Below are 25690 nucleotides of genomic sequence, written 5' to 3'. Positions count from 1 at the left end.
GCAGGTCTTTCTCCGCTGTGGCACCCCGGCTGTGGAATGAGCTCCCTAGAGAGGTCCGCCTGGCACCTGCATTGTACTCCTTTCGTCACCAGCTGAAGACCTTTTTATTCTCTCAGTATTTTAACACTTAATTTTAACTTAAATTTAAATTTTACTGCTGTAATTCTGTATTTTAATCTTATATCAATTTCTGCTGTGTGGTTTTATCCTGGTTGTGCTTTTTATATTGTATTTTGTATTTGTGTTTTTAGACTGTTGGTTGTTTTATTATGCTTTTCATGGTTTTAATTTTTGTGAACCGCCCAGAGAGCTTCGGCTATAAAAAAGTAATAAATAAATAAAAGTGCTTTCAGTAATGTGCACAAATGTTCATGTGGACAAGAAAGCAAGGGGAAATGCGTATAATTTTTTTGCAAAGGCTTTTCTTTTTTTAAAAAAATATTGCAAACTCAGAGAAAAGGAATGGAATAAACATGCCCTTGAAAAAATGCAAATGTTATAGAAAGCGAAACAGACAGATTTGTTTACACCCTAGTCTGTACACATAGGTTAGTATGATTTGAATTCCCAAGATCAGTCCGTTTCTCATCCTTAAGTTTTGATGGAGTTTCTTGCACTTTCCGTCCCCTTGCCCAATGTGTTCGAAACGTTGTCTGTGTTAAAGGAGCTTCATTCCTCTCCTCATTTTTCTTCTTTGCCCTTTCAGTCAACTTGGGTCGTGCTGCCTTTGAAGCTATTGCAGTGATAGTGAACCAGATCCACAAGAACCTGGAGAGCAGCCAGGACCAACATGGCCACAACCATCTGCTAGCCTCTTACATCTTCTATGTTTTCCGTCTGCCGGTGGTGGAGCCAAGCTTCCCAGGTAACGCTGAGTGCTTGCTATCTGTGAGGGAGTGGGGAAGATTGAATGAGTGCCTGGTCCTCCTCCATGTTGGTTTGTGTGCCATTTTCCCTGGGCTGCAGTTCAGGAGCTACACGGTTTTCACAGGTGTTCAACTGTGGAGGTGTTAAATCTATAGCACAGAAGCCCTTGTGCTGATAGCAAGATATCTCTGTATAAATGAGAACAGTGAACTCATTTGATAGACTCGGTGTGGACTTTCAAAATTCTTGGCATTCTTCATTTAATCACAAGCTGCTTTAAAGAAAGAAAGGTTGTCACTTGTACCAGATTTTGAGGTGGGATGTGCTCCCTGTGTTTGGAATTTGAACTGATGGTTTAGGAATGGGCTAAATAGAAAGCAGTGGTGTATAGAGTATGAGGGACACATATACGTGGCAATATTTTCCGTCTGTTTCTCTCTCTCTCTCTCTCTCCCTCTCTCTCTCTCTCTCACACACACACACCAGTGTCTCATCCGCTTTGCCACTAGGCGAGCGGTTTGCAAACAGGTTATGGGCCTAGCAGCTGCTGACACACACACTCACACACACTAAAGCTTTGGCAAAACTTATGCGAACAATACCTTAATAGAAGGAGGATAATTCCCCCCCCCCAACATTTCCCCTCAACAATTAGTAAAAAAAAATGACCTGAGAGTGGAGAATCTGCAACAGAGGCTGTTTGATGCATGACTGATCTTGTGTACTCTGAAGCAGTTCCACTTCGTTACTCTTAGGTGTGCCAATTGGCCGCTAGCTGCATTTATAGCCAGGAAGTTAACCATTAAAATATCAGTTCACTTTACAAGGCAGGACCTTGTAAAGGACTTAAACTTCCACGGAAGGAGAGAGAAGTCAGCCTTTCACTTTGAAATTCTACAAGTGGCTGAAGGTACACCAAACTACAGATACCCAACAATAAAACATGACATGCAGCTCAAATGTAGAGGAAAAATGAGGAGGACTGGAAAGAAGGTCATCTTCAAGGTTATAAGGAGGAAATAATAATAGGGAACAAACATATGTCCCAGCTAGGTCATGTCTTTTGCCTGAGCATAAGGGAACCTTCACCATAAATCAACTTTCCCAAGCCTGGTGTCCTCCGGATGTGTAGGTCTACATCTCGCAGCAAGCTGGCTGGAACATCTGAGGGTTGTAGTCCAATGTATCTAGAGGGCATCAGGTTGGGGAATGTTGCCTTAATGCTCTACTCCAGCTCAGGTACGAGGGCATCCAACAATAGGATGTGATGGCCAAAGTGGAAATATCGGCATACCCTCTTCTCATGCCCATGGGAAATGACAAGCTATTAGTGACTCCCAGAGTGCCCTCCCTGAAAATTCTTGCATCCCAATAAAGTTGTGGTGGCCATCTGCCTCTACCCTTTGACTTCACTCTGGGTGTGTTCCTTACAGAGACTGGAATGCCACCCCACTGTGGCCCCATCCAGTATGCCACCTTGTCCCGCACAACTGGACGTCCTGTCAGCCTTAATCTCTCTCGTTCCAAAAGCATCAGCAACAGCAATCCTGACCTGACCACCACACCAAACTCCCCCGATGAGGAGGTTCAGAAGATCCTTGGCAGCAAGGTAAAGCACGGCTGAGGAAAGTGGAGCTTGGGTCCTGTTGAGTGTTTCCTCCTCTGTAATGTTCCTCTAGCCACCAAACTATGCGCTAAGATTCCTACTGTGAATTTATTATTATTTTATTATTTATTATTTTATTTATTACATTTTCAATACAGCCCAATAGCTGAAGCTCTCTGGGCAGTTCACAAAAACTAAAACCATAATAAAACAACCAACAGGTTAAAAACACAAATGCAAAATACAATATAAAAGGCACAACCAGGATAAAACCACACAGGAAAATTGATATAAGATTAAAATACAGAGTTAGAACAGTAAAATTTAAATTAAAATTAAAATTAGGTGTTAAAATACTGAGAGAATAAAAAGGTCTTCAGCTGGCGACGAAAGGAGTACAGTGTAGGCTCCAGGCGGACCTCTCTGGGGAGCTCGTTCCACAGCTGGGGTGCCACAGCGGAGAAGGCCCTCCTCCTAGTAGCCACCTGCCTCACTTCCTTTGGCAGGGGCTCACAGAGAAGGACCCCTGTGGATGATCTTAAGGTCTGGGCAGGTACATATGGGAGGAGGCGTTCCTTCAAATAATCTGGCCCTAAACCGTTTAGGGAGCAGCGTAAAGGGAGCAGCATAAAGGGTGATGGCCAGAATGCATTCCCAAGTGGCTGTTCTGTAGTCCAGGGCCCCAAAGGGAGTTGTACTCATTGGAGAAACCCTGGGCAGCCACCTCAAAGTGGTGATTAAATCACAACAAAGTGATTAAACAACAAAGTGATTAAATTAAACTGATTTGATTTAATCACTTTGTTAATTAAATTAAACTCTGGGCTGTGTTTGATTTAATCAACAAAGTGAAGTTTAGGCTGACCAAGGAAAGGTTTCTTAATTGGGGCACAATTTTTCAAATACAACGCATTCCCCTCTACTGGATTTGAATCTACTGGATTTGAATCTACCTACACCCATTTTTTCAGGTGAGCAACTGCTAAGGGGGCATTCTGATATGATAGTTGACTTCCATGGAATGACCTTCCTGTGAGGAGAGCCTATGATTTATGATTTATTTCTACCCCATCTTTCCAAATGTTTAAGGCAGCTAAGAATGTCATAAAAATACAACCATTAAATATCCAACTGCTTTTCCATTAGTGTCAGGTAGCAATATTAATAAAATCAGTGACCTGAATAAAACCAATGACATTACTACAATAAATCCAAGAAATCACTACAATCACTTTATATAGGCCTCTGCCTATGTAAATGGAATAGCAGCAAGGTGCATTGCTTACATCACCTCAAGGAGATAATCTGTCAAGACAACCACAGAAAAGGCCCTGATGTATTCCAAAACTCCTGGTACGTGTGGCACTTGGTTATCTGCTTAACTTTAGGAATAAACCTTGAGTAGCAGTCAAGGAACATGAAAGGACTAAAATGCATCATATATCATTTTTGAATAACGCAAAAAAGGATGGGTCCCTGCAGCAAAGAGCTTACAATTGGTGCCCAAGTATAATATCCCTGGCCACACTATAAGCTTGTAACAGCCCTGGCCTCTACCCCCTGCATCCTTCTTTGTTTTGAAATGTTTAGAAGAAATGCCTTTTCTATTTTGAAAAGTTGGTGGATTGACTGGTTGCCTTTAACTCCTTTTAAGGTCATATTAGTCATGAGGTTTGTTGTGGGGCTAGCCCTGGTGTGCCAGATTTTTCCAAAATAAATCATCAGTGCAAGGGGCAAGAGCTGGGTCAGGGCTGTGAGAGAAAAAGGGTTTTAACACTTTGCCCCTACCGTGGTCCAGATTGGAATCTCTTCCCCCACCCTGGGTGCCTGCTAGTCACAGTGGGAGAAAAGCTCCCACTAGTGCTACATCACATCTAGTTTGTAAATCCTTTACATTTCTGGTAATATGGTGTTATATACATACACACATACCTACAGTACACACACACACGAGATTAAAGGCCTACATATCGTCATGTGTGTTCTGAGGGCTGTAAATCCTGCAGGAAAGTCTGGCTCCTCCTACTGTTCAGAAGTTATGCTCTAACACTGCTTCTGATTTGACTCCATCAAACATCTCATGATACTGCGTGATCTGGACGTTCTATATAGATTCAGAGAAATATGTGGTAAGCGGCAGTTACTGCAGCCGAAACTCTCCCCACGGCCTGAGTTTGATCCCAGCGGAAGCTGGTTCTCAGGCAGCCAGCTCAGGTCGACTCAGCCTTCCATCCTTCCGAGGTCGGTAAAATGAGTACCCAGCTAGCTGGGGGAAAGTTAACTGCGACTGGGGAAGGCAATGGCAAACCGCCCCGCTACAAAGTCTGCCAAGAAAACGTCAGCGAAAGCAGGCGTCCCTCTAGGAGTCAGCAGTGACTCAAGTGCTTGCACAAGAGGTTCCTTTCCTTTCCTTTAAGTGTAATTCACATGAGATGTGCAACTTCAAGTTTTTCTTCCTTGGTAATAGCCTAATTTCCAGTGGTTGGATCTTCTTTACAATCTAAATTTCAACAATAGATGAGATGGCAAAAGGAGAGGCTGTGTCCCAAATTCACGGGTTATTTAAAACTTACCATGCCTCCCCAAGTTTCAAGCTGGCTTAGAACAATAATTAATCCATCTAAATTAAATAGGCCATTCCAACAGAACTGACAAGTTTGGAACAGCAACAGTAGAAAGTCCCAGTTGTGCAGAAAAGTTAGGTGTTTCATATGCTCCAAAATGCCATCAAAGAAGAACTGTTTGTAACATAAGGCATTCCTCAGAACAGTTGCAGTAATGGGCCTGATTCTTACGACAGATGTTCCCATATCGATAGGGCCTAACCTGTAGATTGGGCTGATGTGGGAAAGGTGGTCTCTAAGGTATATGGGCCCCGTACAAAGGTGTGCTTAAACTTAACAGAATATAGAGGTGGGTGTCTTCAACATATTAATATCCAACTCCAAAGCTCCCAGTGATCACTCCCAGTTTCTTTACAGGGCTACTAAAATAGCATAGGTGATAAACTGAGGACTGGGGGACTCCACACAGCAAACCCCGGGGCAGGGGGGGATGACGACGACAATTTATTTATTTATTTATTACATTTTTATACCGCCCAATAGCCGAAGCTCTCTGGGCGGTTCACAAAAACTAAAACCATCATAAAACAACCAACAGGTTAAAAGCACAAATACAAAATACAATATAAAAAGCACAACCAGGATAAAACCACTCAGCAAAAATAAATATAAGATTAAAATACAGAGTTAGAACAGTAAAATTTAAATTTAAGTTAAAATTAAGTGTTAAAATACTGAGAGAATAAAAAGGTCTTCAGCTGGTGACGAAAGGAGTACAGTGTAGGTGCCAGGCGGACCTCTCTGGGGAGCTCATTCCACAGCCGGGGTGCCTCAGCAGAGAAGGCCCTCCTCCTAGTAGCCACCTGCCTCACTTCCTTTGGCAGGGCCTTACAGAGAAGGGCCCCTGTAGATGATCTTAAGGTCCGGGCAGGTACATATGGGAGAAGGCGTTCCTTCAGAGAACCTGGCCCCAAACCATTTAGGGCTTTGAATGTCACTACCAGCACTTTGAATCGGGCCCGGACCTGGACTGGCAGCCAATGAAGTTGTAAAAGGACTGGCGTTACTGACAAGGTAATATCACCGTTATTAGCAGTTGAAGGTGCTTTACCAAAGCAGGACCACTGGAGCAAAACCCAGCACTCTAGCGAGATGTTCTAGCTGTGCTGTCAGCATTGCATGGTCCACTCCCTCAAAAGCCTCTGAGAAGTAAAAAAAAAAAAAAATCAGCAGGGAGAATTCTCCATCGTTTTGCAGATGCAGAACAGTGCCAGGGTGATGAAGGCCACCTTGGCCCCATACCAAAGCCCAATTGAAATGGGTTGAGAGGATGTGTGTGCTCCATCTGGATGTGCCTGTACGCCTCACACTCTATGGCGTTTCCAAAGGGAATATTAAAAGCATCCCCGGGGGTGACAGGCGGAACTTTGTCCTCCCTGGGCATTGAGTTTGATAGGGACTGCCTCATAGACTGTAAGCAGCTATGACAGGCAACTCTATAAACATTATATGGCTCCTGTCATAACTTCCAGTTTTCTGCTCGTATTCAAGGAAAGAAAACTAAAACAATCCAAGCAACTGCAACATGGTTGCTTTTCTGAAATGGCTGCATCAGGCCTGGATTCTGCATCACGCCTGGATTCTGTTGCAACTAGACTAAGGCAGACCAACTCTACCAGCAAAGATTTAAGAGTCCAAAGTAATTTGCAGATTGAACTTGCCAGATGGCAAAGCTCTCATGGGCATAGAAGCCCTCCGAGCGCTTAGAGCATCTCAGCTAAATGCAGAGTACTTCTCAGAAGTACTTTTGTAATACATTTCAGGACGTAGTGGTCATTCATCCTCGCAGTGATCCTGTCCAGACAGATGAGGTAAGGCCTCTCCTTATGGGTGGTCCGTGCCATATTCTCCACTGCCCTTCCCCTTGTTGGTCACTTGCTGTGCTTGCCTGTCCTCCTTCCAAGCTGGTGCTCCGTTCTGGGACCCAAGACAATGCACTTGGTGATGGTGGTGGTGAGAAACCTGGGCTAAAAGCTCTATGATGCTGGGTGTGCCTTCCTTTCAGTGACTTGCTAGGAAACACAGCCCCTGGCTCAAATTAAGCCCTGCCTGGCACTGTGGGGCCTTCTTCTCTGTTCTGTGGCCACGCTGATCACTAAAGTTTGTGTACCACCACCACCACCCCGCCAATGTCAATGGTTGTGGCTCTTTCTGATCCAACTTGGTCCTTGTGCTCTGATCTTTGTCTCTCTGTTGTGATGGTTTTTGCTTTCATACTCTTCTTTTGCATACTGCCTAGGGGATCGACCGCTCTCACTCCTGGGTCAACTCAGCTTATGCTCCTGGAGGCCCAAAGTCTGTGCTTCGTAGGAATCATCCAAACTCCAGCTCGGACCTGAAGCAGGTGCCTTTCCTCTCCTCCCTATTGCACATGTGGCTTCCCTCCCCTCCCCTCCCCCTCCCTAATTGCTTCTCAGGCTGCAGCTGCAGTTGCAACCACAATAAGGTGGAAATATAATGTTTCCTGGATGGCTGGAAGTGGGAGGCCTCAAGGACGTTTCAATGAAATATGAGTGTTGTTACTTGGTCCTGGGTCAACTCAGCTTATTCACAACTTTGTCCTCTTCTCCTTTGCCATTTGTAAAGAACTTACATGCATTAGGCTTGAATGTGCCCCAGTTACATGAGAGGGCACGAAGGAGGCCGTTGTGTCTGAGGTGTAAAACACAGTTTCGATGTTGGAAGTGTTCTGCTCTGGCACTGTCAGAGAAAGGGTTTGTTTGCAAAAGTCTGTGCAAGGTCTTATTTGCTTTCCTCATGCAATTTACACTTGTGTTTGCTGAAGGCAGTGCGGTAGGTGGCTTGAGCCTAGGGCAGGACCAGTGCTGTAAGCCGGATCCCTTCTAATGATGGCTAGGGGGGTCAGGCCCACATAACCTTCCTAACTCTAATGAAATTTCCTTGTTGTTTTATACATTTATGTGTCACTTCTCAGCAAAACAGTCCTCAGAATGATTTACAAAGAAGAAACTAAATATGCTGTGTTTAATCTTACCTTAATTAACATGAATTGATTTCACTGCTTCTCAACGACCTTTGAATGGCTGGCCGTTTAAACCGTCAGGAAGATCCTGCACTCTTGGCTCCTCTGGAACCACCTGCAAGTCTCTTTAGCTTTGGAGTTTCCTACCAAGATAGGCCGCAGTTGGCAAGATTCTATGGCCAGCCCCAGCTCTCCAGGGTAGATCACTGTGCCAAGCTATCCTTTGCGCTTATTCTGTTTTTTGCCACCATCCTCCCTTAGGGTACCCCTGGGAGAGGTGGGTGGGATTCCTCCACCCTCTAGGCATTTACTCAGGAGCAAGTCAGCTGACTGAGTCTTCTGGCTCCTATCTAGCCCGTCTTCCCTTCCTTTCCTCAGTGCCTCTCTTGGTAAACGTAGCCCAAATACTCTTGGCAATGCTGCCAAGTAAACCTTTAAGGTGCAAATAGGTAAATCCATCCATCCCAGTAATCCAATTTAGCACGTTTATTAAAATAAAATAAAACAGGGTAGGGGAAATTTATTTATTTATTTATTTATTTATTTATTTATTTATTACATTTTTATACCGCCCAATAGCTGAAGCTGTCTGGGCGGTTCACAAAAATTAAAACCATTAAGAACATAATGAAACATCCAACAATCTAAAAACCCAAATACAAAATACAATATAAAAAGCACAACCAGGATAAAACCACACAGCAGAAATTGATATAGGATTAAAACAGCAAAGTTTAAATGTAGGTGTAAAAATACTGTGAAAATAAAAAGGTCTTCAGCTGGCGACGAAAAGAATATAGTGTAGGCGCCAGGCGGACCTCTCTGGGGAGCTCATTCCACAGCCAGGGTACCACAGCGGAGAAGGCCCTGCTCCTAGAAGCCACCTGCCTCACTTCCTTTGGCAGGGGCTCACGGAGAAGGACCCCTGTGGATGATCTTAAGGTCCGGGCAGGTACATATGGGAGGAGGCGTTCCTTCAAATAACCTGGCCCCAAGCCATTTAGGGCTTTGTATGTTAGTACCAGCACTTTGAATCGGGCCCAGACCTGGACTGGCAGCCAATGAAGTTGTAAAAGGACTGGCGTAATGTGATCTCACTGGCCAGGAAAGGAAGAAAGGAAAGGAATGAGCAAGTAAAAGATCCCAGTTTTCCTAAAATCTACACTGAGTAAGCTAGTTGAGCAGCTGGACTTCTGTCAGGGCCCCTTTTGGCTTCCAGCAGAGTGTCTTGCGTTGGCCAGGGTGGCCAGGGAGGGACAACTCAAAAACCCATTTTGCCAGATTTTATGCTGTCTTGCTGGTGATAGCTTTGATTGGCAACAGCAGTGGAATTGAGCAATGGGCAGCTGATGCTCAAGGAGGAAGACAACGAGGGACGTTGGGAAGATGGGCAGTGGCAGGGATGTACCTCCTCACCCTTCCCTGCCAGATAGCTATGTGTATCTGAGGGGCTGCAGCCTGGGACACGGCAGGACAGCTTGCAGCACATCAGAAAGCTGAAATGTCAGTTTGACCAGGTTGCAGGATGTCGTGACAGGAGCCACCTGCTGTCTCTTCAGCCTTGGATTTTCATTACATAAGAGAGCGTCGTTGGCAGGATTCTGTGCGTTCCAGTGCCTTTGAGTGACCAGTGCCTTTGGCGGTGCTGCATGGGGCAGCAAGAGGCTCATAGTTAGCAGTGGGGGGTCTGGATTGGTTTGCAGGTCTTATTTTTGGTCAAAGCAGTGATTAAGCTGGTGAAGCAAGGTACTGTTAGCAGGTGGTTCATCTGTCCGGCGAGATGATGTTTGCCCTGTCCTGGACGGGGTTGCACTCTCCCTAAAGGATTGGGTCCGTAGTTTGGGGGTGCTCTTGGATCCAGATCTGCCACTGGAGGCACAGGTGAACTCAGTGGCAAAGAGCACCTTTTATCAGCTTAGGCTGATATACCAACTGCGCCCTTATCTGGACAGAGATAGCCTAGCTACAGTTATCCATGCTCTCATAGCTTCTCGTCTGGTTTACTGCAATGCGTTATACGTGGGGCTGCCTTTGAAAACGGTCCGGAAACTTCAACTGGTACAAAACAGGGCAGCATGGCTACTAACAGGGACTGGCCGACGAGACCACATCACGCCAGTCTTTTTCCAGCTTCATTGGCTGCCAGTCTAGGTCCGGGCTGATTCAAAGTGCTGGTATTAACATTTAAAGCCCTAAACGGCTTGGGGCCAGGCTATCTGAAGGAACGCCTCCTCCCGTATGTACCTGCCCGGACCCTAAGGTCATCCTCAGGGATCCTTCTCTGTGAGCCCCTGCCAAAGGAAGTGAGGCAGGTGGCTACCAGGAGGAGGGCCTTCTCTGCTGTGGCACCCCGGCTGTGGAATGAGCTCCCTAAGGAGGTTCGCTTGGCACCTACATTATATACTTTTAGACACCAGGTGAAGACCTTTTTATTCTCCCAGCATTTTAACAGTCTATAAATAAATTTTAACTTGGTGTTTTAAATTTGTAATTTTGCATTGCTGCTGTTTTTATCTGGTTGAGCTTTTATATTGTATTTTATATTATGGTTTTATACTGTTATTTTATACTTTGAATGTTTTTAATTTTTGTGAACCACCCAGAGAGCTCTGGCTATTGGGCGGTATAGAAATGTAATAAATAAATAAATAAATAAATAAATAAGGGTGCCGCAGTGCCCAAGCACCAGAAGAAAAGGAGGTTGAGTGGCAATCAGACCAGTGTGGTGTAGTGCAGCGATTGTTGAATTTGGACTAGGGGGACTCGAATTCAAATCCCTACTGTAAGCTCCACCCGACGAGCGGTTTATTGCACGCTCGTTACTGGGCACTCACAGAGTTTTCTCAGGTAACCTCCTATGACGTCGTCTGTCTCCCGCACGCCTTCTGACCCTTCTGGCTATGCTTGCGTGACAAAAAAACCCCCTTCATTAAGTCTGATTTTTTTTAAAAAATTGGAATCACTGCTCTCTCCTGCTGTGTGCAAGAGAAGCAGCACCATTAGAGCAGCGGACTGAACCGGCCTCATGCTCCTTGTGTACTTCCTCTTTTGAAAAGAGGAAGTAACCGAGGAATGAAAACACGGGCAGAGAAGCGAAGGTAGGGAGTGTGTTAGCCCCCGGTGTGATGGAGCTTTCAGGCATAAGAAAAGCCGACTGGGCTGTTGTGGATCAGTTCACACAGCTTCTTTCTCTACCCTCTGCACCATCCATGCCCAACAGCAGGGGTCCGGCCTTGTTTGCAAGTTCTGCCTGGCCTTGTTTGCCAAGTCAAGCTTTCTCCTCCGTCCCCGGTGGCTTGCCTGCTGCTTGGTGGAGATGCTTGAACTGCCTCCCACAAAGGCAGCAAAAGACGCGCCCGTTGCCAGCCCTTCCTGCGCGAAGGCTCAGTGGGAAAGCATGCTGGTTTGGCGACTCTCCCAGTGTTTAGGGAAGCTGGGTTCCACTCCAGCCTTCCCTCCTAACCTTGATAGTCAGTGAGTGACAAGATGCCTTTGGAAGAAGTCCTAAATCTTGTGATTTAGGACGTCCTCCAGTCCTTCAAGGTATGTGAGGAAAAGCAGCATTACCGTTATTTACTGTATGTAGCATTCTCTGTATGGTCCCTGTACAGGTTTGAAGGGCGCTCTGCACGTTCAGCTGAACACACTTACAGACCCCTTTTCAGACCTTCATGCTCTGCAGGCAAAGGTCTAACTAGCTGGGCAGATGGGAACCTTGGCAGCAGGGCTTACGTGTGCACCGAGGTCCCCTTCCCCCCTTCTGCTCTACATGTGAGCAGGCGAACAGCTGCCTGGGGCGGGTGTGTCTCACATTTTCCTTGCGTGGAGCGTTCTCTTCGCTCTTTCAGAGTGGGCGGTTGTCTTTTCACTCGGCAGCTGTGCCATCTAAAGGCAGCTGCGTAGATTGCAGGTACTACACTTGTCTGTTAGTCGCCCAGCTTTTAAGCAAGCCTGAGTCAAATTAAGTTGAAGAATGTGTGTGACCCCTGTGCCTTTGGACATCTTTTTCTCTGCTGGTCAGCAGTCCAGCACTAGAGAAGCAGGCGGGAGCAGAGGCTTGGGGAAGAGCAGGAGGGCCTTTGCTGCTACTCCCCTCCGATATATACATTACTCTTCCTCAACGTGCTTCTCTCTCTCTCGTATGGTGCCTAGTCATGTGCTTTCATTGATTTGCATAGCTGTCTTTGGACATGGAGCTCCAGTGGTGTGGATCTGCACATCTGAAGTGTGCCGGTTGTGGGTCTTCTTTTGTTTCCCAGATCTGATTAAGCCTAATGATAAAACTTAGCATCCGTATGTTTGAGATGTGTAAAGCATTTCACATATATTTTTGCAGTAATCCTTATAATAACCCTGTATTATCTATCACCCTTATGTAGCACTGAGGGCTAAGACTAGGGTGACCATATGGAAAGGAGGACTGGACTTCTGCATGTTTAACAGTTGCATAGAAAAGGGAGTTTCAGCAGGTGTCACCTGTATGCATGCAGCACCTGGTGAGATTTCCTCTTCTTCACAACAGTTAAAGCTGCAGTGACCAGATACAAACTACGGTGTAAAACTACAGTGACCAGATACAAAAGAGGGCAGCTTTAACTGTTGTGATGGAGAGGGAATTTCACCAGGTACTGCATGTATACAAATGACACCTGCTGAAATTCTCTTTTCTATACAACTGTTAAAGATACAGGGGCCCGGTCCTCCTTTCCATATGGTCACCCTAGCTAAGACTGATAGCTGATCTTCTGAAGTTATGGCATGCCACTACATCAGGGAGTGTTAGAGTTGCCCCAGGAAGGTCATAACATCTTTGTTAAAGGGGAAAAGAAAGATTTCAGCTTTTGTGTTGTAGGGTGGATTCCTGCATTGAGCAGGGGGTTGGACTCGATGGCCTTGTAGGTCCCTTCCAACTCTGCTATTCTATGATTCTATGAAATAGACTTTCTTCTCTTTCAAAGCCTTTATGACTCAAGGCAAAAGGCTTAAGACCTGGCTGGGTTTGCTCATCTTTGGTAAACCCAGCAGCCTTCGTTCCTTTAAGCTGCACCACCAGGCCTCTCATTTTGATGTGACCAGAGCTGCTGGTGTTGTGCAATTCTGCATGCGTAGACCTAGGTATCTGACACAAAAATTGGGTCTGTAAAAGTCTCTGCTTTCATTTCAAACAAAGTACAGGTTTTTTTCATTATGGTTGGGGAGATGTCCTGGAAACATGCAACCAGCATTTGTGGTGTTCAGCGGGTGAAACTCGTTTGCCATGCATGACTTTCAGTTTGCTAGCCTTCCAATTCTTGCTTGCTTTCACACATACCAAACACACACTATTTATTTATGTTTGAAGGAAGAAGTCAAGATTTTCCACACAGGGAGCATAATTGATCCCTCTGGGCAACAGTTTGGCTGGCTAGCCAACCACAGCTATTTCCTTATCTGCCTAGCATGTCACTCCACTAAGCAAGTTCCCTTCTTCTCCCTGCGCAGCTTAGAGCTGTTTAGCAAGACAGTATCAAGTATGAACGCAGTCTTCCATGTTGCACACTTTGGCCTTGTTTGGATGTAAACAACCCTCAGCTCTTGTCAGCTCTACTCTTCCCCCAGTGTGGCCATGAGGAGACTGGAAGATTTCACCCTGGTTTTTAACTTAGCTACAGTTTAACATTATTTCCAACCTGGACAAACTGTGGTGAGTCAACTTAGCTTGTTTCAGTACCATGGCTTATGAAGTTCTCTTTTCCCCCAGTAAACTGTAGGTAAGTTTAACCACAATTTGGAGCACCTTGTGGCACTCCAGGTGTTTTGGCCTACAAATGGTCCGTTGGCTGTGCTGTCCTAGGGCTGATGGGAGCTGTTTGGAGGGCCGCAAGTTGGACATAGTTCTGCTCTCTTCCTTGTGGCTCCACTGTAGGAGGAAAGGGGAGGAAGGGACTGCATGAGCCCAAGGCTAAACCATACTTTAGCAGAGCTTCTGAACCAAGTTTGTGTGTAGTAGCAAGTTTCTAGTGCTGATTGGGAAGTATAGACAGCCTGGTTTGACCTGTTCCCTTGAGACCATGCTATTTAAATTGAAGTGAACTATACATAAACAGTAGAATCATTGCATCGTAGAATAGTAGAGTTGGAAGGGGCCTACAAGGCCATCGAGTCCAACCCCCTGCTCAATGCAGGAATCCACCCTAAAGCATCATGGACAGATGGTTGTCCAGCTGCCTCTTGAAGGCCTCTAGTGTGGGAGAGCCCACAACCTCCCTAGGGAACTGATTCCATTGTCGTACTGCTCTAACAGTCAGGAAGTTTTTCCTGATGTCCAGCCGGAATCTGGCTTCCTTTAACTTGAGCCCGTTATTCCATGTCCTGCACTCTGGGAGGATCGAAAAGAGATCCTGGCCCTCCTCTGTGTGACAACCTTTTAAGTATTTGAAGAGTGCTGTCATGTCTCCCCTCAATCTCCTCTTCTCCAGGCTAAACATGCCCAGTTCTTTCAGTCTCTCTTCATAGGGCTTTGTTTCCAGACCCCTGATCATCCTGGTTGCCCTCCCCTGAACACCCTCCAGCTTGTCTGCATCCTGTAAAAGGGAGGGGAGTGAGTGAAGGACACCCACCCCCAGGTGGCTTATATAACTGGAGCAACCCCCTTCCCTTGCAGCCCTCTGTCTTTCTCCCAATCTCAAATGCCTGAATGGATTGATTTGGGGCTGTTCTGGACGAGTCCAAATAAGTGATGATTGCTACCCTTATGATTCCTTTGCCCAGTTTCTTTTCTGGACTGGTAGCCCTGCAGTCTGTGTGAAACTATGTTGGCTTTTGTAGTGGATGGTCTGGAGGTGAGCCTCTCCGATCCCCCACCCCCAGGGAATGTAAGCAGGTCTATTGGGTTGGATGCAGATTTGATTCGGTTGTGTTTTTAATTGTCTTTTACTGTATTTGTTTTATTATTGCCTTAATCACATTTTATTTATGAGTGCCATTTTGCTTGGTAGAAAGGTGATAAATCAGATGAATAAATAAATAAATGTATTGTGGGTGGACAAGGGAGGCTTCCAGGGTAGGTCAATTGTTTTGGGGGGTTCTGGGAGAGATTGGGCATGGAGCCTGCAGGGAATCAGATGAGTCCAGCATTGGTGAGTAAAGCTCTTTGAGGAGCCTTAGGGTTGGTAACATCAGAAATCCCTTCTAGCTTCCTGGCATTCACTTTCAAATTCTGAGCTCCTTTCAGAAAAGGAAACCCGGCTGTTTTCCCTCAATCATCCCATCACCACTTCTTCCATTCTGAGTAATGTCTCTTCACCACCACCATGTCCTCTTCTTTTCTCTCTTGCTGCTCCTCTTCTCACAGGCTGCAGAGCGAGCACCTAATCGCATCTCCTCCTATCTTGAGGGCTCCACTTTTCCTCCGGCCACCCCGATGAGACCAACAACCAAAAAGGTAGAGAAGGAGTGGGAAGCACCCCAGAAACATTGCCCTACAAGGCACAGTTGGGAGTAAGTTGCATTGAATCTAGTGGAACTTACTTCCAAGTAGGCTTGCAGAGGATCCAGGCTTGTAAGGATTTGGGCTGGAAACTGTGGTTGAGAAGCAAGTAGTGCTGGGTGTTGTGAATTGACAACAATGTTGTGTGCTATAAATGTATCATGCAAGTGTGGGTGACTCTACCATATAGCACAGCTCATGCTGAACCCTTTGGCTGGTGCTGGTTATCACCATGCTTCGCTTCTGCCTTGAAAGAATTCCAGACTGTGCTACTTGTGGGGACCAAGTCACTGTAGTCATGTTAAACAGCCCATCGCCCTCTTAAGGTCCTTCCACTTGCTGTCATTCTTCTGATTGCACTTTTCACACTTGCCCCTTCAGTGGCCATTGCTTTCAGCGCTGCTGCTTCCCTCTTCCTTGCTAAGCTGCTGCTCTAATTTTTCCATTCATAATACACAATGCGCCTGAGCCTTCCTCCCAAGCCACTATTGGATAAGTCCCCAACACCCCCCAGGAATGGGCACATGGGATTGGCTGTTCATTGCTGCTTGCTTTAGCCAATCTGAGGTGGGAGTTGCTCTTAGCTGGAGCTCAGGGTGAGGGAGGACGGCTTGGACTTCTCGGCTGCTTTATTTAGCAGGTGTGCTGCGGGCTCAGCGCTTTCCTGTCTGTGTCCCGCTGATTACATATTCAGCACCATATAGATTTGGGGCAGGGAGGAGGGGGACCTCTAGCCCAATCAAGAAACTATAGCAGAAGAGGAAGCAGGTCTGGGCTGTCTGGTTCTCAAAGCACGATGGGTTTGTACGTGCAGTGCGGGGAATTTTCCGTTCCATTTAAGCCCCACAGGATTCCACAGCATTTTGGTTGGGGTAACTGGCGGTGGCCCCTCAGTGGATTTTCCTCCTCAATTCCAGAAACATTTTGCACATTTTTGAAGGCTTCGCCATTTGTTCGAATTGCAATTCGTGCAAACTTTTTTATTTGGGGATCTTGAAATTTGCTCAAAGGGTGTTGTAATTTTCTAAAAAAAATATATACAATAGTATCTAGATAATAGTGTTTTGAAAATTCAAAAACAAAATTGTATGCAGATAAACCCTGTTCGGTGTAATAATGTGCGTGTGTGTGTGTTCCTGTTTGTGCATCCATCCCAAAGCCTCTGCAGGCAGGAAGCTTGCAGTGAATTATGACCATTCTCTTAAATGGCTGTGTTCATTGCAAGCTTTGCTCAAGAGCATCTGGCTACCTAGCCATTGATGCAGATGTAGGAATCAGTTTAAGGGGGATGAGCTGGATGGCGTCAGTTACACAGAAGAGCATCCATCCATGCAAATTGATAGGGAATGAATGACTCCACAAAAACCTCGTTAGGGATCTTTGATGCTGCAAACTGGGTTGTGTTCATTTTCTGGAAAAAGCCAGATTAGTGATTTATTTTCAGCCAGGGCATCAGGGTGCTGTAAACTGATTCAGAGTTGAGGGGTTCAGGAGTATAGATGAGGGCTGTTCCTTGCTTCTTCTCCTTCCTTCCTGGTTTAAAGCTGCTGGTAGCTCCAGAAACCCCAGGCTGAGACTAGAGAGCCGATTTTACAATGGCTGGCCTGAATGTTTCCCTAGAATCATAGAATAGCAGAGTTGGAAGGGGCCTACAAGGCCACCGAGTCCAACCCCCTGCTCAATGCAGGAATCCACCCTAAAGCATCCCTGACAGAGGGTTGTCCAGCTGCCTCTTGAAGGCCTCTGGTGTGGGAGAGCCCACAACCTCCCTAGGAGATGCCAGACTTTCTCCCCCTTGTAACTCTCCGTTGCTCTCTGGGCTTACAGCTGCTTCATGAAGAACTGGCCTTGCAGTGGGTGGTGAGCACCAGCTCCGTGCGGGAGGCCGCCTTGCACCAAGCCTGGTTCTTCTTTCAACTCATGGTACGTTCCTCGCTGCTGACTTCCCTAAACAAAGCATCAGTTCTTATAGTCAGGAGCATCCATGTTCTGGTTGCTTGCTTATGTGTTGTCCCTGTTACATGCTCCCCCACTGTAGAATTTCCAGTCTTCTGTTCTGAGCAATGTTGTCACAGATAGAGAGGATGGAGTTGTCCCTCAAGGTCCCTCCCCTGCACCCACCCCCGGAGATAAAGCACTAAGTCAGGAGAAGAACAGATGCACTGTTGTGCAGGGCACCATGTGGAAAGGGCATCATTTAGGTACATTCACCATTTTATATTGGGGAGCAGAGCAAGGTAGCTGAAAGGAGGAACTTGAAGTCTTGACTGGTTCCACCTTTTGTGTGATGATTTGTGCTTTAAAGAGAATTTCTTGTCCACCTGACCTAGTATGTTGGCTGAATTCTGGGAGTTTTAACCCCTCTTCAGTCAGGACAGCAGCTTAAGTGGCAAAACTGATTTCTCAGTTAATGCACATTTCTAACCTGGATAGCCGTACAGGTTGGATCAGGTCTAGAAAAGAAGCCCCCAGTCTGGATGAATTGGGCTGCTCTTGCTGATTGATAATGGCACCATTCAGACAACACGCTAAACCATGCTCCTTAACCACAAAATGGTTAACGGAATGCATTAACCTTAATGTATTCCATTGACCATTTTGTGGTTAAGCAGCATGGTTTAGCATGTTGTCTGAACGGGGCCGTTGACTCCCTGTTGACCCTTGCTCGGTTGCCTTGCAGGTGAAGAGCATGGCGCACCATCTATTCCTGTGTGACAAGCTAGAGGCTCCTCGCAAACTACGCTTCCCTGGTCGCTTTGTTGATGACATCACAGCCCTGGTGTGCACCATCAGTGCTGAAATTGCTAGCCGTTGCCAGAAGGTTTGTGCAAAGCTTCTCCTATTGGCCTGCCTATCCATCCAGTCTTTACTGGACACTTCACTCCACCAGCACACTGGATTGCTTAATTCATGTCTAGTGAATAATATGCTAGGGTGCTTAAAGAAGCACTCCTGTCTCACAATATTACAGGGGAGCATGCCTTCAGCATCAACAAGGTACAGATTAGTTACATTCCCTGGTCCTTCCCCCTAAACAGCAAGTGTAAATAAACGCACGAAACATTTATTTCATATATAACATGCAAGATTACTCAAGTGATAAAAAGCATGGGTTTCCTGTGATATATTACTTTGGCCCACTTTCTGAATATAATGTAAATTATAAAATAAAATTCTACACTATTTGCATAAAATTGTAATTCCAAGCATCTCATGGGGAAAGCATACTGAAGGAAAAATCCGTCCTTATTAATGGAGTTGCAACAGCATTTAATGATAGGTGGGTACATATCCCAAACCTTGTACACCTTCATAAATGTATATTCAAGGATGGAATACTATGCATGTTTAGACAAAAAAAAAACCCCAAAACAAATCTTACAACTCCCAATGTTCCCCAGGAAGCCATGCTGGCTGGGCAATGCTGAGAGCTATAGGGTGTTTTTCTGTCTAAATGTGCATAGGATTGTGCCCTAAGTGACTTTAAACCAAAAAAAGGGGAAGAGATAGTCTCTAGTGTTAAAAAGTAGAAAAGTTTTAATCTCTTTGTACAGATGTCTCAAATGTTTAAAAATGTATTGTTGTTACAAGACTTTTTGAATAAAAACTCGACGTTTCGGATCTGCCGATCCTTCTTCAGGAGCTGCTATAACAGAATAACATGAACTACCAAAAAAGTCCAAATGAAGCGATCGAAAGACTTCCTTGCGTTCTTTTTGCCTGTTGTATCTGCAGCAGATCCGAAACGTCAAGCTTTTATTCAAAAAGTCTAGTAACAACAATACATTTTTAAACGTTTGAGACATCTGTACAAAGAGATAAAAACTTTCCTGCTCTTTAACACTAGAGACTATCTCTTCCTTTTTTTAGTTTCATGTAATGTTTTTTCCTTCATCATTTTGCTGAGTGACTTTAAGCCAGGAGTTGGGGATCTTTGGCCCTCCAGATGTTGTTGGATCCCAACACCCATCCGTATGGCTAATGGTCAGATTATGGGAGTTTTAATCCAACAATATCTGGAGAGCCAAAGGTTCCCTGCTTCTGCTTTAAGCTAAGCTTTAAAACAAATTATTTTTAAAAGCAAGCTTTGAAAAAGAAACTATTTATGTAACTGTATAACTTCACAAAATCCAGGTTTGACTAGTGGGCCTTGTTCTTATTTAAATTTGCCACTGATGCAAATATGAACCATCTGCACATAATGCAGTAAAAAAATTTCCTGGCATGGGTGGGAATTGTATGGGAGCTCGGCCCCATTGCCTGCCTGCCTGCAGTGCTTATAGCTTGCTCACATAAACCTAACCTGTTGCCCCCTTGCCTCACTCTCTGACCTTACACTCAAGGTTGCCAGAGACCCATAGAAGTCCCTCTAGTTGCCTCCTCACACACCATTGTTCTTCTTCCATAGGACGTGGAGCTGGTGGAACATCTTAACAGCAGCCTGGCGTTTTTCCTCAATGACCTGCTGTCCTTCATGGATCGTGGCTTTGTCTTTATGCTTCTGCGTTCCTATTACAAGCAGGTAACAAGAGGAACCTGGTGGTGCTAGTCCCCCAGCATGGGGGCAGTTGTACCTTTGGAAAGAATGTCTGAGTTTTTCTTTCTATAAGTAACTGTGGAAAACCATGTGCACTGCAGGACTCATGCTGAAAACATGAAACATTTGTGTGGTTCCTGTTAAAAGCTTACAAAACAGGCCATGGTTGTGGCCTCCACTAGTATTTTGTTGGGGAGGATACAGGTGGGAGGGTGTATACAAAATGAAGGTTCCAGATGCTCCCTGTTCTTGTCCCCCGCAGACCCTAAGTACAGTTTGCTCTTTAATCCACGCTTATCTTCATTGGCTATTTCAGAAAAGGGAGGGAGGCACACACACACACATACACACACGAATACCCTGAAAACAAAAGTTTTGCAACAGGAACAAATGGTTTAAAAGGGTATGTTGATATTAATTAGATACCATTCATAATTGGCTGCAGTAGCAGAACTTGTGTTTGGGTTTCATAGAATCATAGAATAGTAGAGTTGGGAGGGGCCTCTAAGGCCATTGAGTCCAACCCCCTGCTCAGTGCAGGAATCCACCTTAAAGCATCCCTGGCAGATGGTTGTCCAGCTGTCTCTTGAATGCCTCCAGTGTGGGAGAGCCCACAACCTCCCTAGGTAACTGGTTCCATTGTCGTACTGCTCTAACAGTTAGGACATTTTTCCTGATGTCCAGCCAGAATCTGGCTACCTGTAACTTGAGCCCGTTATTCTGTGTCCTGCACTCTGGGAGGATCAAGAAGAGATCCTGGCCCTCCTCTGTGTGACAACCATTTAAGTATTTGAAGAGTGCTATCATGTCTCCCCTCAATCTTCTCTTCTCCAGGCTAAACATGTCCAGTTCTTTCAGTCTCTCCTCGTAGGACTTTGTTTCCAGATGCAGGAATTGGATTTATTTATTTATTTTAGATAAAATGAAATCCTTAACTACTGTGCTTTAGCAAACTTGCACAAATCTCCCTGTAAGTAAAAAAACAAAGTTAAATTTGCACAAATCTCCCAAAGGTGTGTGTGTGGGGGAATCTACTCCACTAGTTGAATTAATCATTATTATTATTATTATTATTATTATTATTATTATTATTATTATTATTATTTCTTACCCGCCTCTCCATTTTGATCGAGGCGGGGAGCAACAATAAAAGATAAAATACATAAAACTGAATTAAAACATAAGATACATTGTTAAAAACATCCTAAAAATCATCCTAAAAACATTCTAAAAACACTGGATAGGCCTGCCAGAAGAGATCAGTCTTTATAGCTTTCTTGAATGCTAGTAGACTGTTTAGACTGTTTGTGCTCATTAGTAGAGTAGGCTGCTAAGGTTGTGCCTCAAAGGCCCATGGTATAGGTGCTGGAGCAGGAAGACTAAGGGGGACACAAGCCACAGCAAGAGCAGATCTGCAGGGAGTAACGGAGATTAGCAATCGAACAACAACCCACTGTGGCTTATTTTCAGCGTGGTTTATCATGACATGTGAACCAGCCCATTGACTTGGGAATAGCTCAGCAACTCTCACTATGAATAGATGCTGATAGGGTTCCTTTATTTTGAAAGAGGTATATTTCCAGTGCGGCAGAAAGTAATTACTGTATCTTTCAGAATCCCGTGTAGGGTAAAACTGTGTGCGTATTTCATTTTGCTATGCAATTATTCACTTCTAACTGCCTCCTTGTCTTCCAATAAGTCCTTTTTTGTTTTGTTTTGGGCACACAGGTATCCAGCCATAAGTTAGGAACTGAAATGAAATGGTCAAATTTCATTTCAGTTCCTGAAATGAACTGGAACATGAAATGAATTGGAACATTCAGGAGCATTTCAGTTCATGAAATGAGGGTTTGGGCTTCTTGTGCACCATAAAGGGCTCTTGATCATTGTTCTGTGCCCCTCTGGTCAGCCCCACTGCTCCCCCAAACTGACACTTCCTGTAGGATAGGGTCAGATTAGAGTTGCAGTGTTTGGTGGTCCATTGAAGTGTTTGGTGAGTCTGAATGTCCTTGCCTTCTGCAGAAAAACTTACTTGCTATATTTGCTTACACAGGCACACACACACACACCACCCCCACATACAGGTTGAGAGGTCTACACTGGGATGTTTTTGAGCCCTTAACTCAGATGTAATGCTGTGGAAGGAGTTGGCAGCTTTGGGCGACCACTACTTGAACCTGGAGGGTGATGGGTCCGCATTGCTGCAACAAGCCCAAGATAACCAGTGTCTCCCTTTCTCCTCTCCAGATCAACAACCGGCTGCTGACCACCCAGAACCCCAATGCTCTCATTGCCCTGAGGATGGACTTGATCCGTATCATCTGTAGCCACGAGCACTATGTCACTTTGAACCTGCCGTGCAGTGGCCTCTCCCCACCTGCTTCTCCATCTCCCTCTGTCTCTTCCGCAACCTCCCAGGTAAGTAGACCTGCACCGGAGAAGGGAACCTGAGAAGAAACACTCTTGATGGATCAGGCCAAGGGTCCATCTGGTCTACCACTCTATCTCCAACAAGGGCCAGGAAGCTCTCCCCAGCAGTTGTTACTCTGAACATGGGAGACTCCATTGAGCTGCCATGGCCAATCACCTTAGCTTAGATAGATCTCTCCTTCGGTAGAATTTGCCCAAACTTTTTTTAAAAAGCTGTCTAAGCAAATGGCTGGTTAAGTGACACTTGGGGTGAAGTGGGGAGGTGGAAAGATTGAGGGCTCAAGGAAGCTTTGCTGAAGAATTAGATTTCCAGGAAGGATTTTGAAAGAGATGAGAGTTGTCTTTACTGCTGATGGTGAGAGGATTGGCTGTTCAAAGCATGGGGCTCAGCCTGGTAGATGTTGAGAAGAGTAAAAGAGGCAAATGGGGAGGGGGAGCAGAAAACAATTTGGCAGGAATGCCATAATAATAATAATAAATAATAATAATTTTATTTCTTACCCGCCTCTCCATTCTGATTGAGGCAGGGAACAACAATAACGATAAAATACATTATACTCAAAACATAATATACATTGTTAAAAACATCCTAGAAACATTAAAAACATCTTAATATTCCACTGGATAGGCTTGCCGGAAGAGATCAGTCTTAATGGCTTTCTTAAATGCTGGTAGATGGTTAAGTTGACGAGTCTCCTCCGGTAGGCCATTCCACAGCCTGGGAGCAACAGAAGAGAAGGTCCTCTGGGTAACAGTTGTTAATCTAGTTTTGGCTGGCTGAAATAAATTCTTCCCAGAGGACCTGAGTGTGCGGGGTGGATTGTGCAGGAGAAGGCGATCCCGCAGGTAGCCTGGACCCAAACCATGTAGGGCTTTAAAGGTGATAACAAACACTTTATACTTTGCACAGAAATGAATTGGCAGCCAGTGGAGTGATTTCAAAACTGGTGTAATGGATAGGGCAACCAGTTACTAGCAAGAGAGGAATAGCGGGGGTCTGAGCTGCCTCTTGACAGGGAAGACAGTGTCTCCCTTCCAGCATTTTCACCCCTTGGGAATTACATGATATGCACGAGGGGCCATTTTCCTTCTCTTTTGTCTGTGTGCTACCATCACACTTGGGATATGAGAAGCTGCTGAGTTGCGTTTATTTATTTATTTATTTATTTATTTATTACATTTTTATACCGCCCAATAGCCGAAGCTCTCTGGGCGGTTCACAAAAATTAAAACCACGAAGAGCATAAAAACAACCAACAACCTAAAAACACAAATACAAAGTACAATATAAAAAAGAACAACCAGGATTAAAACCACACAGCAAAAATTGATATAGGTTAAAATATGAGATTAAAACAGCAAAGTTTAAATTTAAGTTAAATTAAGTGTTAAAATGCTGAGAGAATAAAAAAGGTCTTCAGCTGGCGACGGAAGGAAAACAATGTCGGTGCCAAGCGAACCTCTCTGGGGAGCTCGTTCCACAACCAGGGTGCCACAGCAGAGAAAGCCCTCCTCCTAGTAGCCACCTGCCTCACTTCCTTCGGCAGGTTGTCTTTCTTAGTTAACATCGGCTAAAGTTTTCGTCTCTTCTCTCTGCTTTCCTTCAGGAAGTTCGCTAAAGCAAAGTTTGAAAGACAATGAGCCACTCAGGAGGATCCCCCTAGATGATAACCACTAGTGTGGGAAGGGCAGGAGACCGGGGTGTGCTGTCCTTTGCTCTGTGATGGGAAGGGCAGGGATAGACGGTGTCCTGGCAGTAGAGAGTCAAGAGTTCTGCTTGGTTCCCCCTTTACCAGGGTTCAGCCTTCTCCAGCCACACACAGGACCAGCGAGTGGCCAGCATGTTTGAGCTCTCTGTGGCCTTTCGGCAGCAGCACTTCCTGGCGGGGCTGGTGCTGACGGAGCTGGCGCTCATCCTGGAGCCCGATGCAGAGGGGTAAGTGTGACCCTGGGAGTGATTTGCCCCAGGGGTTGTTGGCTTGATTAAGTCATTTATCAGCTACTCTTTAGCTGGACGTCTCACAGTGCCTTACAAGAATAAGACCCTAATAAGACAGGCCCTGTTTCTAGTTGCTATCGAACTTCGGGTGATTCAAAGTTTGATAGTGACTAGAAACAGGGCCTTTTCAGTCATGGCATCTTGGCTTGGGAAATCACCTGGCATCTTATTTATTTATTTTTTCGTGTCAGCTGAAACCCTTTTTATTTTAAGTAGCTTGTTCTATATTCAGATTGTATTTACTGTCTTATTAGGGTCTTATTCTTGTAAGGCACTGTGAGACGTCCAGCTAGCGGCTGTCCTTAATGTCTAGACAAATTCATGCTGGAGCAGACAATCCTTTATGTACAATGGTCCCAAAACTGCTTAGGGCTGTAGAGGTTGAAGCTGGCACTTGGCATTTTGCTTCAGGAACAGTCCTTTAGCCAGGGTGGCTGTTCCAAAACCAGTGACAAAACGCTCTGTATGTCCTCTCCCTGTTAATGCAAAATACAGCCGCACATTTCCTAATGGTAGTTTCCCAACGATTTGGAGATTCAGCTCCATGTGCAATGCATGGCGATAGTCTAAATAAGATCTTGTCAGCGCATGGACGTTGGAGGAGGCTCTCCGTAAGCAGATGCACAATGTCATTCCATCACTATTTCTTAATCACAACCAACCCCCACAAACCCAGGATCGTGGAGTGGGGAGAGGAGTTGCTGGGCCGCTGCCTTACCCAGTTATCAATGGCCGAGGTTTTCCCCAGTGTCTGGAAGAAGTAAGGTTGGATGAAACCGCTCTGTGTAGTGGTTAAGTTCCCATGGCCCTTTTAGCCAGACCCCTTTGTGATGCTGCTATTCTTACCCTACCGCAGGGCCTTCTTCCTGCACAAGAAGGCCATTGGTACTCTGCACAACCTGCTGTGCAGCCATGACTCAGACACCCGCTACATGGACTGTATTGTGCGGGAGCATGTGGCTCAGCTCTACTTGCCTCTGATTGGGATCATCATGGACGCCCTGCCCCAGCTCTACGACTTCACAGGTGAGGCCAGGAAGCCCCTTGGGTGGGGTGGGAGGGGGCAGGGGGGAAGAGAGGGAAATAATAGATGAATGCTCCAAAGCATGCAGGTTCCTAGCCAGTTCCAACGATGGCGGTCTCTCCCAGACCTTCTTTGCTGGCAGCAAGCCTACT

The 25690-nt window shown here is 45.4% G+C and overlaps 1 protein-coding gene across 1 annotated transcript in view; it reads left to right on the top strand.

Annotated features, from left to right (window-relative positions):
• LOC134394156 (dedicator of cytokinesis protein 7-like) overlaps nt 1–25690 on the top strand; it is a 169718-nt gene that overhangs the window by 87568 nt on the left and 56460 nt on the right. The window contains exons 21-30 of the mRNA XM_063119359.1: nt 707–865; nt 2301–2476; nt 7337–7441; nt 15414–15503; nt 17376–17471; nt 18229–18369; nt 19957–20070; nt 22333–22503; nt 24312–24451; nt 25371–25540. Of these exons, the coding sequence (XP_062975429.1) occupies nt 707–865; nt 2301–2476; nt 7337–7441; nt 15414–15503; nt 17376–17471; nt 18229–18369; nt 19957–20070; nt 22333–22503; nt 24312–24451; nt 25371–25540 (1362 nt within the window). The remainder of the gene's footprint in view (nt 1–706; nt 866–2300; nt 2477–7336; nt 7442–15413; nt 15504–17375; nt 17472–18228; nt 18370–19956; nt 20071–22332; nt 22504–24311; nt 24452–25370; nt 25541–25690) is intronic.

This window comes from Elgaria multicarinata, chromosome 3 (assembly GCF_023053635.1).
Source record: "Elgaria multicarinata webbii isolate HBS135686 ecotype San Diego chromosome 3, rElgMul1.1.pri, whole genome shotgun sequence".
Taxonomy (NCBI): Eukaryota; Metazoa; Chordata; class Lepidosauria; order Squamata; family Anguidae; genus Elgaria; species Elgaria multicarinata.
Note: the sequence above shows the minus strand (reverse complement) of the source record. Positions and strands in the feature narration are given on the sequence as shown.